The sequence below is a fragment of the Mesoplodon densirostris genome, chromosome 18 (genome assembly GCF_025265405.1).
Source record: "Mesoplodon densirostris isolate mMesDen1 chromosome 18, mMesDen1 primary haplotype, whole genome shotgun sequence".
Lineage (NCBI taxonomy): Eukaryota > Metazoa > Chordata > Mammalia > Artiodactyla > Ziphiidae > Mesoplodon > Mesoplodon densirostris.
In genome coordinates this window covers 10,561,670-10,578,580 of record NC_082678.1, presented here as the reverse complement: position 1 = coordinate 10,578,580, position 16,911 = coordinate 10,561,670, and the positions used below count along the sequence as shown (strand labels likewise).

At 44.6% G+C, this 16,911-nt stretch overlaps 1 protein-coding gene across 1 annotated transcript in view; it reads left to right on the top strand.

The window, feature by feature from the left end:
• MARCHF10 (membrane associated ring-CH-type finger 10) overlaps positions 1-16,911 on the top strand; it is a 93,091-nt gene that overhangs the window by 22,571 nt on the left and 53,609 nt on the right. Inside the window, exon 3 of the mRNA XM_060082149.1 lies at positions 10,226-10,397. Coding sequence (XP_059938132.1) covers positions 10,226-10,397 — 172 coding nt within the window. The remainder of the gene's footprint in view (positions 1-10,225; positions 10,398-16,911) is intronic.

Below are 16,911 nucleotides of genomic sequence, written 5' to 3'. Positions count from 1 at the left end.
CCCCCTGCAGTGGAAGCCTGGTCTTAACCACTGGACCACCAGGGAAGTCCCTGTTCTTCCTTTTGTGCAGTATCATCAGAATCTGACACTTTCCTCCTTACCGTCTTACACATCACCAAGTCCCATCCATTTTACTTATCATTTTAATCCATCTGTGTGTTCGTCTCTGCTATCACCTAGTTAAGTTACTGCAAAGGCCCCCTAACAGGTCTTCACAACTCCCGCTCCTGCCCCCAAATCCCGCTTTCCCTGCCACAGGTGATTTGACAAGTGGAACCCAGATCACTCTGTTGGCCACTTAAACCCCTTCCATGGTGTTCTGTGGCTTTCAGAATGGGGACCAACACCCATCATGTAGCCAACAAGGCCCTTTGGGATCTGGCCTTCCTTACTGCTCTATGCTTCAACCACACTGGCTTTGGGTCCTCTTTCATGCCAGGCCACCTCCTGCTAGGAGGCTTTGCACATGCTGTTCCCTTTTCTTGAAGTACTTGGCCTGCCTTCCCACCAGGTCTCAGATCTCAGCTCAGGTCACTTCCTCAGGGAGGTTTTCCCCAACTGCGCCCACGCCCCCGGCAAAAAAAACCTCTGCCCTATCTTCTGATGGTTGTCCATGCAGTTCCTTTTTTAAAATGTATCAAAATTCATTTTTTTAAACGAGTTTTGACAAATGCATGTAACCATGTTTCGTGTTTCCATCACCCCATGACCCTTTCCAGTCAATTCCTGCCTCTGTCCTTCTCAGAGACAACCACTGTTCTGGGTATTTTCACCATAAATTAGTTTTGCCTTTTCTTTTCCTATTTCTTTACACTGTTTTCAGTTCAACTTTTAAGTCACTTTTTAGAAATTGGTGGAATATAGATTCTAAATAGATGAGCTAAATAAATGAACCTCCTTAATAATTAAATTAGGGGACTTCCCTGGCAGTCCAGTGGTTAACACTCTACGCTTACACTGCAGTGGGTTCGATCACTGGTTGGGGAACTATCCTGCATGCCACATGGCATGACCAAAAAATAATAATAATTAAATTAAAATTACATACAAGTTACAGATTAAAATTATAGTCTTTTCCCAAAATGACAAAGTCTCTTTTAAAAAGATAATATGTAGTTGGAAAAGTTATGTAGAAATTGGCATTCTCATGTACCTCTGGAAATGTAAATTGGTAGAGTATTTCTGGAGGACAACTTGGGAACAAAATATTGTAAATCTTTGTGATGCTGTTAATCTACTAATATAAATTCCCACTTTGGGAACTTAAAGAAATAATTGATGATGTGCATAAATATATAAGAATATTCATCATAGCATTATTTATCATAGAAAAAGTTGGAAGCAACCTAAATGACCAACAAAAGTAATTATGACAGAGCCATACAATAGGAATATATTGTAAAGACAAAGAGAACTGCCAAGAAAGAATAAAGTTTACTTAATGGGTTTATTCTTCGAGTATATTTGTACTGTGATTTTGAAATTATTTCATGTTCATTACAGAGTAAAACAAATGAATACATATATTAATATAATTAAGGAATAAAGATTTTAAATATGAGAAAAAAATAAATATAAAACAAAAGAAAGGAAGGGAAAACCCCTTCCACTAAATATGTATTAGTGTTAAATACATATTTCTAATTAATTCCATTGAAAGGACTTAGGAACAGTGTCCCTCTAGGAGCAATGAACACACATAGCATGAAGATACTGATTTCTAAATAGCTTTCTAAACTAAAAGGAACCAGAGCTTATTGGGAAAATAGCTGATTCTAGGTCTGAGCCAGGTAAAGTACAAGGTGAGGCTATGAAATTTTATTGTGCCATAAAGCATAGAAGTGCTCGGAGACTCAAGTCAGAGCAAACTTGAATGAACTCCCGTTCACCAATTTTGGGACGATTTGAGCCTCAAAAAATGTGATGAGATAATTGAATAAAATGTGTCCTTGAAACCACAATGATGATGATAACAAACAAAGAGGCAAACAAACAAATAAGAAGGGAGGAAAGGGGCTTCCCTGGTGGCACAGTGGTTGAGAGTCCACCCGCCAATGCAGGAGACACAGGTTCGTGCCCCGGTCCAGGAGGATCCTGCATGCCGCAGAGCAGCTGTGCCCGTGAGCCATGGCCGCTGAGCCTGCGCATCCGGAGCCTGTGCTCCGCAACGGGAGAGGCCACAACAGTGAGAGGCCCGCGTACCGCAAAAACAAACAAACAAACAAAAAACACAATATTTATACAGATGCATAAATATATGTGCAAGAGTAATGTCAGCTGCTATAACAAAGGGACCAAAAATATGATGATTCAATCCAGAAAGAATTTATTTCTGGCACCTGTGATGGCCCAGGTGATCAGCAGGCAGCTCTCCTCCACTAGGACTTACAGGGATTCAGGCCAATGATGGTTCTATTGTCTTCAACACATGACTTTCAAAGTTGTTGCCTCTCCAGCCGAGAAGCAGGGCCAGAGATTATCTCTGAAACGGGCTGTACACGTCAATTGTGCTCCCACTCCACTGGTGAGACTTTCCTCCTAAGGCCACACCTAGTTGCAGTGGAAACTGAGTCATTCAGTTCAAGGTGGGCGGCCACATCCAACTGTAGCTCATCACTTGAGAAGGGATTTCAGTGGAAAGCTAGTAGTCTCCATCACACTCATTTGTTATACAGCAGAAACTAACACAACATTGTAAAGCAATTATACTCCAATAAAGATGTTTAAAAAAGGGGGGGGGTCTGAAAGAACACAGACCAAGCTATTGGCAATTTTTATTTCAAGGTTAATGGAGTTTTGAATGCTTTAAAATTTCTCTCTTTGTCTTTAGTTTTCCATTGTGAACATGGATTTTCTTTTTTTTTGCAATAAAGAAAAGACTTACACTTTACAAAAATAAGCCATTGAAACTACAAAAAGATGCTTTGTTTTCTTCCTCTGAAAGAAACATACAAGCTAATCTTAAGTAACACATTAAGCAGTTTTCTTCTCAGAAACCTTCAGTTGGACCCTATTCTCCAACACATTAACTCTCAATCCTTTGCTTGACTCTCAGAGCCCCCCACAGTCTGACCCCAGCTTGCCAGCCAACTTTGTCTCTCACCTCTCCTTCTCACACCCTCTGCTCTGGCCATATGCCTTGCTGCCTGAGAATCACACCGTGGGTGTCACTCCATCCGTACCTTGGCTCCCGTGCTGCCTCCAGCCTAAGCTGGTCCCTACTGCTCCTTGAGTTCCTAGAAAACACCATCCCCTTCATGAAGCCTCCTCCCTTGACTTCTCACTTTTTTGCTGTGAGTTCCTTTGAAATTTAGAATTGGTGCCACCCAATTTACCACTTAATTAAACTTTGTTTTGCATTTTGCTAGTATGGTATAAATTGTGTCTCTCCCATTGCAAGTATCTTGTCTTTATATGGGGTTGAAGACACAGTAGATGCATATGATGCTTTTCAATTAATTCCCATGTTTTATGACCTATTATTCTAAGTAGGAGATATTTTCATGGATGACCTCCATTTAATGGCCAAGTCTTTCATGTTCTTCAAATGTTCCTCTCAACTAAAAGGAGAATATGAATTCAAATAAAGAATGAAGGAGAAATACATTGTAGCAAAACCACTCCTGAAAAATACACAACGGAGGGCAGTCTCAACGTGCTACTAAACACTACACCTTAGTGCTCAAATTTTTTACATCCAACAATTTCCTGGCCACACGCCACTTCCTTACCCACTGCCTACCATACAGAAGAACTCCATTTCAGAGAATACTACACATACCTGTCCCCCAAAGCATGAAAACGTGTCGTCACCACCCATGTAAACCAACCAAGATTTCTGCAGCACACGAAGGATTCATTTGCATTTTAAGAAATACTAGCAAGTGTCATAAAACATGTCATGTTCACCATTTCAGTAGCTTGCAGCTCTGTTTCACCCAGAGGACCTTCCCTAGTGGGATGGCTTGTAATCAGGAAGCAAGTTCTACTAAAGTCCCACGTGCCTCTCCTTCAGAGAGCAGCCCCAATGGTGATCAAACATTATGAAGACTTTAACCACTGAGGCCACTGTTGCTCTCAGGCCAGCGTCTCAGGCTGGGTCATTCCAACTTGCTGGCATGAGAATCAGAGAGAAGGTGGCAGGTAGGAGAGAGTTCTCTACAGAATTCATTAGTAGAGACAACTGCCCATGAAATTTATGCACATGGCAGCCCAGCCAACTCCCAAAAGCTTCTTGTGGCAAAGTGGAAAGCAAGGGCTTCTACTGCTGAGCCTGGTCTTGCCCAGCCCCACCTGGGAGCCACGTCTCCAGGTGGGGAGACACAAATGGGGTTAAGCAGCAGTTGGATTCAGGTGAGTGGTACCTGAGTCCAAACCCCGCCCCAAATTACTAATCCATTCTGTATTGTTGTTCAAGTTTACAATCCTGGTAAGCTCAAAATTGTCCTGAACATGGGAAGGACTTTGATGCCCTTAGTTTTTTCTAGAAGAGAGAATGTTTAGCCAGCTTTGTAATACAACAGCACTCTGTGTAGGACATGCTAACTTTATATTTCTTGAATCCATAAAGGTACCCATCCTGTCCAGAATGCTATTTATACAAGCTGCCCTTAATTCCCAAAGGCAATTTTTTGTGTTTGAGGCACAATATGAATGTGGACTTTGGGGACAGCACTCTGAAGATACTCATTTGCACCCACAGTTCCTTGGTCACCCTTCCCATGTTGTTACTGTTTGCGTGTCGAGGTTCACAGCCTTGATCATCCTCTTTCATGATCTCGTGGGAACGTTTTATGTCAAATGTAATAAACACACCGTCTTTCTCTGGCACCAGCCTGACACTACTCTTTGCCTGTTTTCCTATTCAGAGCAAGTCGTGTCCTGATCTTTACACTATGTCATAAGATCCACTCAGCTCTGCCTTCCATCACGTGACACGTGGCTACAATGCGTTTTGTACATGTCCATCAGAATTCATCAGCACACCTTGTGGGAGGGAGGGAGGTGGCATACCAGTTGAGAACCAGCTCTGTAGATCTTGGAAATGAGCCATCAGGCAAGAGCTGGAAAATGACTCGGTCTTTTCTGTCCCTGACTACTTCTGTCTCCTTGCCTTTCTGATCGTCTGTGCTCATTGTCACCTTGCCATTTCAGACTCAACATTGTTAGGACCCAGTTTAAAAATCTAGGCCTTTTCTCACCTTCTGAGATGGCCCACACTCTGTCTGTGGAGTGTGTTTCTCTCTAAATAAATCCACTTCTTACCTATCACTGTATCTCTCACTGAATTCTTTCTGTGACGAGACATCAAGAACCTGAGCTTCATTAAGTCCTGAAACTAGAGCATGTACAACATCCAGGAAAGAAGAGGTTTTACTTTCATTTTTAATATTGGAATTGGGTGACCAGTGCTAGAGACTGGGTAGGAGGAGTCAAGATTGAGGATGGTGGTCAAGAATCCCAGTCCATACTCCCCACAACGTGCCCTGCCACTCATTATCCAGCACAGGACTTGACCAGGCCTCCAGGTTCTGAGTGACATGGAGAGCAGAAATCAATTGGAAAAGCAAGACAGAAGCCATCCCAGGATAAGAACAATAAAAGTTTTTCTCCCACATATCCAAAACCATGAGGTGTCCTACATCTAAAATAGTTCCAAGAAGTTCCAATATCATAACCATGGTGGTGTTGTTTTAATTATATATACACTCAAAGACAGAAAGATTAGAAAGAACTGCACTAAATACTAATGAAAGCTGTGTTTCAAAAAAAAAAAAATCTAGTCACTCTCACATCCCTGAAGAAATGCATCCCACGTGCCAATCCTTGGGTCTCCATCATCCAGGAGGTCTAACTAGAACCATCATCATGTTTTGAAGTCGCTACTTCAGTGCCCAATTCCCTAATGTAAGTCCCTTCTTTTCCTAGTGTGAGTCTTGCTCTGAACTTTTGAGAGTTTCTAGCAAGGTCATATCTCTACTTTATAATGGATGATGCCAAAAGAGCAAGTTGGGGATCTTTGGAAAATATTGACTGCAAAACCATAATACTCCAGAAAAATACTAATTTTGACCATAACTTCTTTTAGTTAATGTGGCTTTATTAGAACTCTCATCAGATTACCAAGAGAGAACTTAAAGTCTACACATGGGGCTTCCCTGGTGGCGCAGTGGTTAAGAATCTGCCTGCCAATGCAGGGGACATGGGTTCGAGCCCTGGTTCGGGAAGATCCCACATGCTGTGGAGCAACTAAGCCCGTACGCCACAACTACTGAGCCTGTGCTCTAGAGCCCACGAGCCACAACTACTGAGCCCACGTGCCACAACTACCGAAGCCCGTGCGCCTAGAGCCCATGCTCTGCAGCAAGAGAAGCCACCGCAATGAGAAGCCCGTGTACCGCAACGAAAGTAGCCCCTGCTCGCTGAAGCTAGAGAAAAGCCCATGCGCAGCAATGAAGACCCAATGCAGCCAAAAGTAAATAAACAAAATAAATAAATTTTTAAAAAAATAAAAAGTCTACACATGTATTATGTAGTCTGGGTTTTGTGTTTTTTTTTTTTTTGCGGTACGCGGGCCTCTCACTGCTGTGGCCTCTCCCGTTGTGGAGCACAGGCTCCGGATGCGCAGGCTCAGTGGCCATGGCTCATGGGCCCAGCCGCTCCTCGGCACGTGGGATCCTCCCAGACTGGGGCACGAACCCGTGTCCCCTGCATCGGCAGGCGGACTCTCAACCACTGCGCCACCAGGGAAGCCCTGTAGTCTGGGTTTTTTAGTTTAGTTTTTTTGTTTTGTTTTTTTAATGTTTCAGGCTTTGATTTTGAAACACAGAGCTAGTTTTCTTCCCCTAAAGGAAGAGCAGTATGCTCTTGCCTCCACCTCCATGTGACATTTCAACTTAGGAACATATGGGGGAAGAAAATTGTAATTACTCTTCAAAATTGCAAGAGGAGGAGACAGTTTTAAAATCAGCTTAAAATCAACATAATTGGGCTTCCCTGGTGGCGCAGTGGTTGAGAGTCCGCCTGCCGATGCAGGGGACATGGGTTCATGCCCCGTCCGGGAAGATCCCACGTGCCGTGGAGCGACTGGGCCCGTGAGCCATGGCCGCTGAGCCTGCACTCCGCAATGGGATTGGCCACAACAGTGAGAGGCCCGCGTACCGCAAGAAAAAAAAATCAACATAATTTAATTTTTACTGTCTGCTAATCTTTAAATGTTGTTAAATATTTGGCATTAGAACTTTACTGTCTGAAAGAGAACTTGTACGATAGGACTGCCCCACCTTGCTGTCCATTGCTCTTTGAAGTAGGTGACAACCCATTTGAATTTTTCAGTGGGGTTTATGGTTTTGGTTTCCACAGCAGGTAGTTAATTTTCAGCAGTTAGCTGGTTACTTTTTTAAATGGCTGAACATGGATGGCTAATTGCAAAAGCCAACCCTTACATGGCACTCTCTCAGTGCCTGGCACCATGACCCTTAGTGCTATAAACATATCTTAACTCATTTCATCCTCACAGAACCACCAAAAAAAGGCACTATTGTTCACAGATGAGAAAATCTGAGAGGCAAAGAGATGAACTAAAACCAATCCTATGTCACACAGTCACTGCGTGAAAGAGCCAGGATTCACTCCCAGGAAGCTGGGCTCCAGAGTCTTAAATACTACATTTTAGTGCCAGAATGAGTTACTTCAACTTCTTTCACCCAAGGAGCATCCTCCTTGGATAATATAATGGGCTTTCATGAGAGAGGATACATGAGAATGGCTGAATACATGACAGGACACGAATGAAGATACAAAAAGTTGAAGTCATTGGCTTAAGATGACTCAAAGCAAGCACAAAAAGACCCCGTAGCACATTCGTAAGTATTAGAGTTCTCACCATTGTGGCTTTAGTTGCCAACCAACAAAACACCCACTTCCAGCTGTAATTTCTGAACTCAAGGGTGATTCCCAGGGACTTCCCTGGTGGCTCAGTGGTTAAGAATCCGCCTGCCAATGCAGGGGACATGGGTTCGAGCCCTGGTCCGGGAAGATCCTACATGCCGTGGAGCAACAAAGCCTGTGAGCCACAACTACTGAGCCTGGACTCTAGAGCCCGCGAGCCACAACTGCTGAGACCACGCACCTAGAGCCTGTGCTCCGCAACAGGAGAAGCCACTGCAATGAGAAGCCTGTGCACCGCAACGAAGAGTAGCCCCCGCCCTCTGCAACTAGAGAAAAGCCCACGCGCAGCAACGAAGACCAAACGCAGCCAAAAATACAGATAGATAGATAGATAGATAGATATTTGCAACTGGAAGTAAAGTTGATGGAACCAGGAACCAGAGAAGGATATACTTGGAAGGCAGGTGCGTGGTACCATATGAAATAGGCATGGTTTAATTGGCCAAGTTTTCTTCCACCTTTGGTGCTATTAATGCTCAAGGTACAATGAATGGGTGAAGGAAGGTTAAACATGGCTTAACACCCCACCCAATAAAGAGTCTCTTCACCAACTCCTCCCGATTCACTACTGCCTGGGGTAAGCAAAGAATTCTAGTCCTGGCTGAGGGTGAAGGGGACGGACCCACCAGCAGTGGACACTATTACTGCTCCTGATGCTGTAACCATGGATATTGGTAGTCTCAGCCCAGAGCATCTTTCCTGCCTTTCCACTGGCTGAAAAACAGATGTGTGAGCAGCTTCTCCATTCGCTGATGTAAGTTGTTCGTGTTGAGCAGTTTGTGGAAGAAATTCAGTCACACGTTCACCAATGTCCTTCTTGCCTATGACCATCTCAGGCACCAGAATTAAAATTTGCCCACATTCCCTTTGCTGAGAATGGAAAGCCTATCCCATGTTCAGAAATGACCTCATGTTTCATCTTTGACATTTCAGAATCATTTCCAAGGATTTCTGTTAAATTCCAGAACCAAAAGGGAAAAGGGAGAACAACCAACTCATTATGTCCTTTCCTTTTTCCCGTCCCTTTATCTGAGGGTGGTCTGTTTTCTGAAAATGCAGGGAGAAACAATAATTATTTGTTTGAAGGCTGTCACCAGGCTCTAAGTGACCAAACATAATTTATAATCCTGGAGAATAAGGATCTGTCCACCTGTAGATTTGTACCGACATCCTTGTAGAAGACTGACAGGTAGGGGACTTTTTTGAGAGTGTAGTTTGTCTTACGTTACACCCAATAATTCAAAGCTATTCAGAGTAGTTTCCTGAGTCAGGAGGCTTAAAATGAAAATGCCACAACTGTCAGAGAGAACGGGGAGCAAGATCAATACAAACTGCCACCGCTGGGGAGGTGTGGAGGACGTTAATTTAGCACTCTGTGTCCGCAGGGGTCTACGCTTTCAGAGGACTTGCCAATATAGACCACTGTGCAGTGCAGGAGTATTTAGTGACCCTGCCCCTGGTGTGGGGGGATGGGAACCCTGTGGTTTTGTTTGTTGGGTGCATCGCCTAGCAAATCATATTAACACCAGGATCTAAGACCTTAAGGCAGGACTTAAATTGCCCTTCAAGACCAAGTTTCTCCTAATTGTTTATGTCGTTTTCACTCATTTCTTTGGTGGGTGTAAGTGTGGCAAAGTGTAAAGCTATTGAATGCCTGGATAATTTTTATTGCGTCTGCAAGGCTGTGTTGAGATATTCTGACACCGCATGAGTCAGAATTTGTCCGTGCATAGATTTATACTGACTTCTTTATAGAAGACTGACAAGTAGGGGCCTTTTAAAAAGATTAATCTGTCTTATGTTGCACCCAATAATTTAGAGTATTAAACTGAGGTCTCATTGATTCAGTCCCAACACACTTATCTAAATTTCCTTTCCATTGTCAAGTATATGATTAACATAAGGAACATTTTTCCTCACCCACCCCCAAAATAGTTCAAATAACAAATAACAAGAAGTTTAAATGCACGGATGGTTTCTCCTGTTTTCACATTTGCTCTTAGCATGAGCTGTTTATTGGTCATCCAATTACTTAAGGGTCAGGAATTCATTCTCTTCATAATGTTCTACAAAATAGACTCATTAACTTTGCTATTATTTCTAAATTGATACGCCCAGTCCATGAAAATCTGACTGGTGAAAGGGCACATTGAGCTGGCAGGATGCTCCAGTGTCTTTGTTGAGGGGTTGCTGAATTTGGCTTGTCTCTTTTTCCCCTGCCCAGCAAAGATGGCCTACTGACCACAGATACTCAGACACCTTTCATTTTCGGAAGAGTTCTGGTGAGGAGGATGCTCTAGCCAAACCGAGATTATCTGCCAAGAGTACTGCACGTAAGAGTGATTACAGACTTCCAGCAATTGACCAAACATCAGTCAAGCAGAAACATAAAAGTACCATGACTCCAAAGAAATCAGAGAAAGTGGGCCCCAGCAAACCCTATCCAGGTGAGTGGCGGGTTTATTGAAATTCACAAGATCTAACATCCCGGCATCAGAGGTAAGGACAGCAATCAAATTCGTGGCCCCGATTACACCTAGTGTTTTCCAAGTGGCCAGTTCAGGTTTTGCAGGGTCTGATGATCTTATGCAAATGATAAAATCCATTTCGGAGTAGAACATCAGGTCAAGGAGGTGTGAATTAGGCAGAGTAACTGTCTCCACTGCCCACATTTTCTTCCCAGTCATTGGCTTTGTGTGGCACTGGCCCAGAATGGCTGCCTTTTCATCTTCTTCACCCTTCTGGGAGGGATAAAGACATTTGGCCCCAGGTATCAAATTTTATGACTCAATCCAGAGCATGAAGGGAAGCTTTCAGAAGCATCTGAATGGCATAATTTACTGCTGAGAAAGAGGGTAATAAAGTCCTCCAGTTCTGGGGTTGTCCTCTCCGGGAAAAAAAGGGGGCTTGGTAAATCTTCCCCTTTGTGCAGTTTGGTAAATAATTCACTCTTTAGCTGCCTTTGAAGCAAAGACCGGTCCTCTGCTTTAGGCAGGAGAAACTTAATAGTATCCAGAAAGGGGCTAAATGCAACTGAAAGTTTAGAGTCCCTCAGGCTCATCCCCATTAAAGCCAACATCTGTAGGACAAACTTGATTCCTCTGGGAACTGACGTGGAAGTTGGGATAACTAGGCAGAAAGGTCTGCCTTCTGCTTGGGTGGAATGGAAACGATCCAGATTAACTGCCGAAGAATTCGTAAATGTACGTACATTTACGTACATTTACGAAGAATTCGTAAATAGCATATGCGATTCATTTAAATCCAAATCACAATGACTTTTTAATCCTAAATAGCTCCTGTCATGCAACCACCCGTCCGGTTAAGTCTTAATGCATTTTTAAACAATGGCAGCTCTCACTTAGATTAACCACCCACATTTTATAGCTTTAATGAAGTTTAAAGAAAAATTGACTTCTGAAATTATGTCCGTTTAGGCAAAGCCCCAACTCTTTTTCCTTATTTAATCAGGGGAAAGTATCATCGTAGTTAACAACTTCTCATTTTGAAGCCTTTTAGTAGGAATTAGGTCTTTAATTCAGCAGTTTAAGAATGAAATAGGGCCAATAAGATCATTCCCCAAATATTTCAAAATCCATGTTGTCATGTATCAAATTGAGGATGTCTTTAATAGAAAAAATTAAATTTAAGTAAGGCAACTCCAGTCACTCGATATAATTTTTAGCCTTCTTGCTAAAACTAGGTAGCTGTTTGCATGACGTGCTTTGTCCTCTGTAGAGATAAATCATTCTAATGGACAGTTTAGGCCCACTCCATGACTTTAGCTTGTCTGATTAATATAGATGTTCTTCCGACGGAGCAGACTCCACATGGAACTTACAACACTGACAGAAAGGGAGAATTAATTCACTTTACTTTCTATAAAACCTCAAATTCGAAGAATTACTAGACTAGAAAGCACCAAGGTTTAGGCAAGAGAGCCAAGTTGGCAGAAAGATATCTATTTCACCACCTAAGAGATGTTACTTGTAGTAAACAGCCTTTAAAAACCACCAGCTTAAAAATAATGATAATAATAAAATAAATAAATTTTAAAACACCAGCTTTATCACCATATTATAGCTCTAGACCGTGTCCAAGCCCCAGGCAGCCATGAGCTGGACTATGGCCTGGCCGTCCAGCAAGTGTAACAGCCCTGCTGATTGATGTCAGTTATTACAGAAGCCGACTCAGTTCTATAGCAAACTGGGTTGATCATGTGAGCTAAAAGCAAAGCCTTGGTGTGTTAAGATCCATTCGTTTTACACATCTAGTCTCACCCTCAGAGTTCCTTCATCAGCACAGTAAAATGACAGACCAGGGACATGGCAAGAATTTAAGCTGAGTCTATTCAGGCAAAGTTGAGTCCAGTGGTGGTGACAACTCAGAAAATTCAGATAAATACACTGCTATTATAGAAGAAGAGGCTTGGGGACCTGAATTATCTGGACACGTTGATCCAATTCACTGGGTAGATTCATAGGTTCCTGCTTTCCTTCACCTCTGTAGGGAAATACTTTTCTAAAGCATTTTGGGGGGTCACCCAAAGTCGGCAGTAAGTCACCAAAACTTCTCCCCATGTCAGACCTGAGCTCTGTGCAAAACTGAAGCATTAAGACAGTGAAATCCCTTCGCAACATCTGCCTAATAGGCTAACCTTCCATACTGTGTTACGCCAGACTTTTCCTGAACAAAATAATACAGCTGGGGAATGTCGCTTGACTTACATGCAAATCTATGTAATGATAATCCATTAGAATCCTTATATGTGAATTATTATCTGGAACGCCTAAAACAGCTATTTATCAATACAACAGAGGAACCATCAGTGCCCTCTACTAATAGATTTATAACTGAGAAGGCATCAGATTTTCATTGTACTTCGCACTCTGTCAGAAGAAATTCACGCATTTTAAATTAATTCATACATTCCATGGAACTATTTCTAAATGAGTTGGCTTGCGATTCTCCTTGTTATCTCTCTCCGTGCAGTTTCGGGCAAGTGCTTTCGCGTCAAAATGCTTGGATTAGCATCTGAGCCCCGTTTCTCATCTGCTGTGTCCCTTTGAGCAAGTAACTTCTCTGTGCCTCAGTGTCCTCATCTGTAAAATGGCAGAGCCTGGGAGTCAGCACAGATCCTACCTGCTGGGATGGCTGTGAGGATTCAATGATAAAACATATGCTCAGCCATTAGAATGGCCCCCGACACCATAGCTCATACATAATAGCCTTAAGGTATCGGGTACAAGGCAGCTGTATTCAGTAGGGAGAATGGACCAGAAAACTTTGTTTTCTTTGTCTTCACATTACCTCCTCCACACCTCCCACCCCAATCTTTTTTCCTTTACCAAAAATCAGGGCTATATTTTTAAACTCCTAACACAAACGCAGGTACAGACACTTTTACTATACCCTGAATTCCCAAAGCAAAACACCAAATGGAAAAAGATGAACAATCAGAAAGCATTCGCCAAGCGAGAGATTTGCTTCCCCTCCAAAAAGACATGGAAAACTCAGGCAGTGAGTCAAGACCCAGCTGGGTCTGATGTGCAATTGATTCAGAAATCCTATTTCATGATCAAGGTGAACACTGACACAGGGTGAGAAATAAGCCTGGCCGAGTTACATATTCTTCTTTCAAGCAGAGGGAGGCTTGGGGATTAACCTTTACTGAAGACCCACTCCGTATGCAGGATGCGCATCCTCCCATCGACTTGTATGAATCAGGGGGAAGCAGAACTGACAGCAGGCCCAGGGAGTGCAGGGAGCTATGGTGGCCACCGGCTCCTGGACTCCTGCCTGTTCCCAAAACCCCTCCCAGCCCCATCCTGGCTTGGAAAGGAGCCACCTCTCCTTTCCAGGACACGCAGAGGCATCCAAAGGCCATTGTGCTGTGGGGGTCTGGCACCTGGAGTCCTAAGTCACTCGTGACCCCCGTGCCAGGCTCATAGGAAGTAAGTGCCCTCTCCTGCCCTTTCCTCTCACCTGGAGCCCGGGCAGAGTCCTACTAGTTATGTGCCAGGAAAATGGATCTGGATGGAGTCTAGTGAGCCTGCTTCCAAAATCTTGCCCTTTAAAACAAAGCCAAATGTTCTGAAATTCTCCTCACTCCTTATTGAGTTCAGTGTTAGTCATTACCAGATTCGAATTTGTAGGAGTAGCAAAACCTAGTCAGACTAATAGTGGCTTATGGTGGAGACTGTAAAACTAAGAAAAAGCAGTAAACTCAGATTTTAAAATGTACACATCTAAGACGACTGTGGTCTCTTTTGGACTGGGAACTATTCATTTGAAGAGAAGCCTGGAAGGGAACTTTGAGGACAAATCCCAATCTTCATAACTTACCTGGCAAATAAATTCTGTTGAAGATGTCGTCTGAAAGGCCAAGATTGATGAGTTTCCAGGCAAGTCCACTGGCATCCAACAACTTTCCAAGCTGTCTGCCCAAGTTAGAAAACAACCAACATAAGCAAATGCTCCCATATTTATAGAGAGAACCATAATCCTCAGTCCATTTACGGTAATGCTCCTGAGACAGATGGGCCTGGGGCATCACAGAGCCCGGAATTTGAAGTTCTAGCTCAGATTCCTGGTCTACCACATACTAGCCCTATAAATGTAAACTGGCGACTTCTCCAAACTCTGTTTCCTCATCAGTAAAATGGAGTTGTTACCAACCCCACCAGGTAGACAGGAGGACTGAAATCCTGGGTATAGATTGGGCTTCAGGCAAAGGTTAATCCCGAAGCCTCCCTCTATTTATGAAGGCTGCTTCCAACACCATAGACTGCTCCCAGGTTAGCACCTTTATAAGAGAATAGCTCAACCAAAGAAATTTTAGTTTGAGATGTGAGAGGTCATAACTTGATTATTAAAAAATTTACCTCTTTGATTACCAATAAACTCATCCATTTGTACCCCCAGTACCTGTGGGATGTTAGCATAGGTACATTCCACTGCCCCCACCATCTCAGAGTGTATGGCACAGGGGGTTTTCCCGCCCACCACGCATTCATTCGGCACTTCGATACTCATTTACTGCCTGCTTACCTGCCAGGCACCGCATGGGTGCTGGAGATACAAAAATCAAACACACAGGACCTGCCCTCCAGGGGCTCACTGCCTAGTGGGAGGGCAGGACACCAACACGCCCTGGCCAAGGCAAGTTCTAAGGATGTGTGGGGAGGGGCCAGCGGGGTGAAAATCCTGAAGGAGGGGACTGAACCAGGGCCGGGGGAGGAAGGCGAGAAAGGTGCACCCAGCAGGAGGTACTGAGGGTGTGAAGGCACGGAGGAGAGAGAGAGCAAGGAAGAGGGGAAAGAGAGAGATGACAGACAGACAGACACACATGGAGGAACTACAAAGAGTCTAGGGCCTCAAAGTATCCCCAGACTAGGGGCAGAGGCATCACGGGAGAGCTTGTTAAAAATGCATGAATCCCAGCCCAGCTTTACTGACTCAGACAGAACCTGCATTTAACAGGGCCCCTGGGAGATTTGTGTGCACATTTGAGTTTGGGAAGCGCTGGCTTAGGGTCAGCCTACAAGTTAGGAAGTGTAAAGTTGACGCCCTACGTGTAGGCAAGGACCAGGCCACGGAGGGCCTTGAACGTCATGCTGGAGGCGATGGAGCATCAGATCGGCATCGTTAAAAGCTGACTGTGTTGGGCTTCCCTGGTGGCTCAGTGGTTGAGTCCGCCTGCCGATGCAGGGGACACGGGTTCGTGCCCCGGTCCAGGAAGATCCCATGTACCGCGGAGCGGCTGGGCCCGTGAGCCATGGCCGCTGAGCCTGCGCGTCCGGAGCCTGTGCTCCGCAACGGGAGAGGCCACAGCAGTGAGAGGCCCGCGTACCGCAAAAAAAAAAAAAAAAAAAAAAAAAATGCTGACTGTGTTCATGAAAGGGGGCTGGCTGGGAGGGTGAGGGCAGGCAGAGGCCGAGAGACAAGCTGCTGTGGACCCGGAGAGAAATGAGAAGGGCCTGACCTGAAGCAAAAGCAGAGGGAGAGGGCCTGGGCTGGAGGGATGTTGAAGGACGTAAGCCTGGCACAACATGGTGAGCGTCGGGGATGGGGAGAAGGAAGGAGGAGGAATCAGAGAGATCTTGGAGGTCTGGCCCAGAAAACTAGGCCAATGGCGGTTGCCTTTGCAAGGCTGAGAAAGCAAGAAGAAGGTGGGGCCCATCCTGTGGCCGTTGTCTGTGAAGGAACAGCCAGGATGGGCCAGGAGGAGATGCCAGGAAGCACCTGGGTATGCAGGTCTGCTGCTCAGCAGAGAACTCTTGGCCACCGGAAGGAAGCCAAGGGCCTAGAGTGAGTAAGAAGTGGCTGAAACTACAGGAACGTCTCCCCTGCGAGAGTGGACAGGGTAACGGGAGCTGATGAAGGAACCTCGGGAAATACAGACATCTGAGGGGGGAGGGGAGAAGACAACTACGGAGAAATGGTCTGAGAAGTAGGAGCCACTCCAGGAGCCAAGGGAGGCCTCTGGAAATGAGTGGGTTAGAGTGTCAGCTCCTACAGCGGATTCAAGTAAATAAGGACCGAGGGCCCTCCACTAGAGGTAAAGGTTTTCAACCAGATGGTTACGACGATGGCATCTTAGCAGAGGAACTGAGTTCAGCCGCAGCATTTCCCCAGCTTCTCTGATAAGAATCGCCAGGGAGGTCCTTAATAAAACACGCACACCTGGGTCCCGTCCTGACCCAGAGCATCAGACTCTCCAAGGAAGGGGCCTGCAAAGCTGGTTTTCAACAAGCTCTACAGGTGATTCTCATCACAGAGGTTTGGGCCTCATAGCCTTGCTTCTCAAACTTCACAAGTTCTTGAGAAATACCTGGGGACCTCAAGTAACTGCAGGTTCTGATTTGGTAGGTTTGAGTGGGTAGCAAGGCTGCACTTGTAAGAAGCCGCCAGATGACAGCCATGCTGCTGGTCTCAGGACCACCCTGGCAGGAGCAGGGC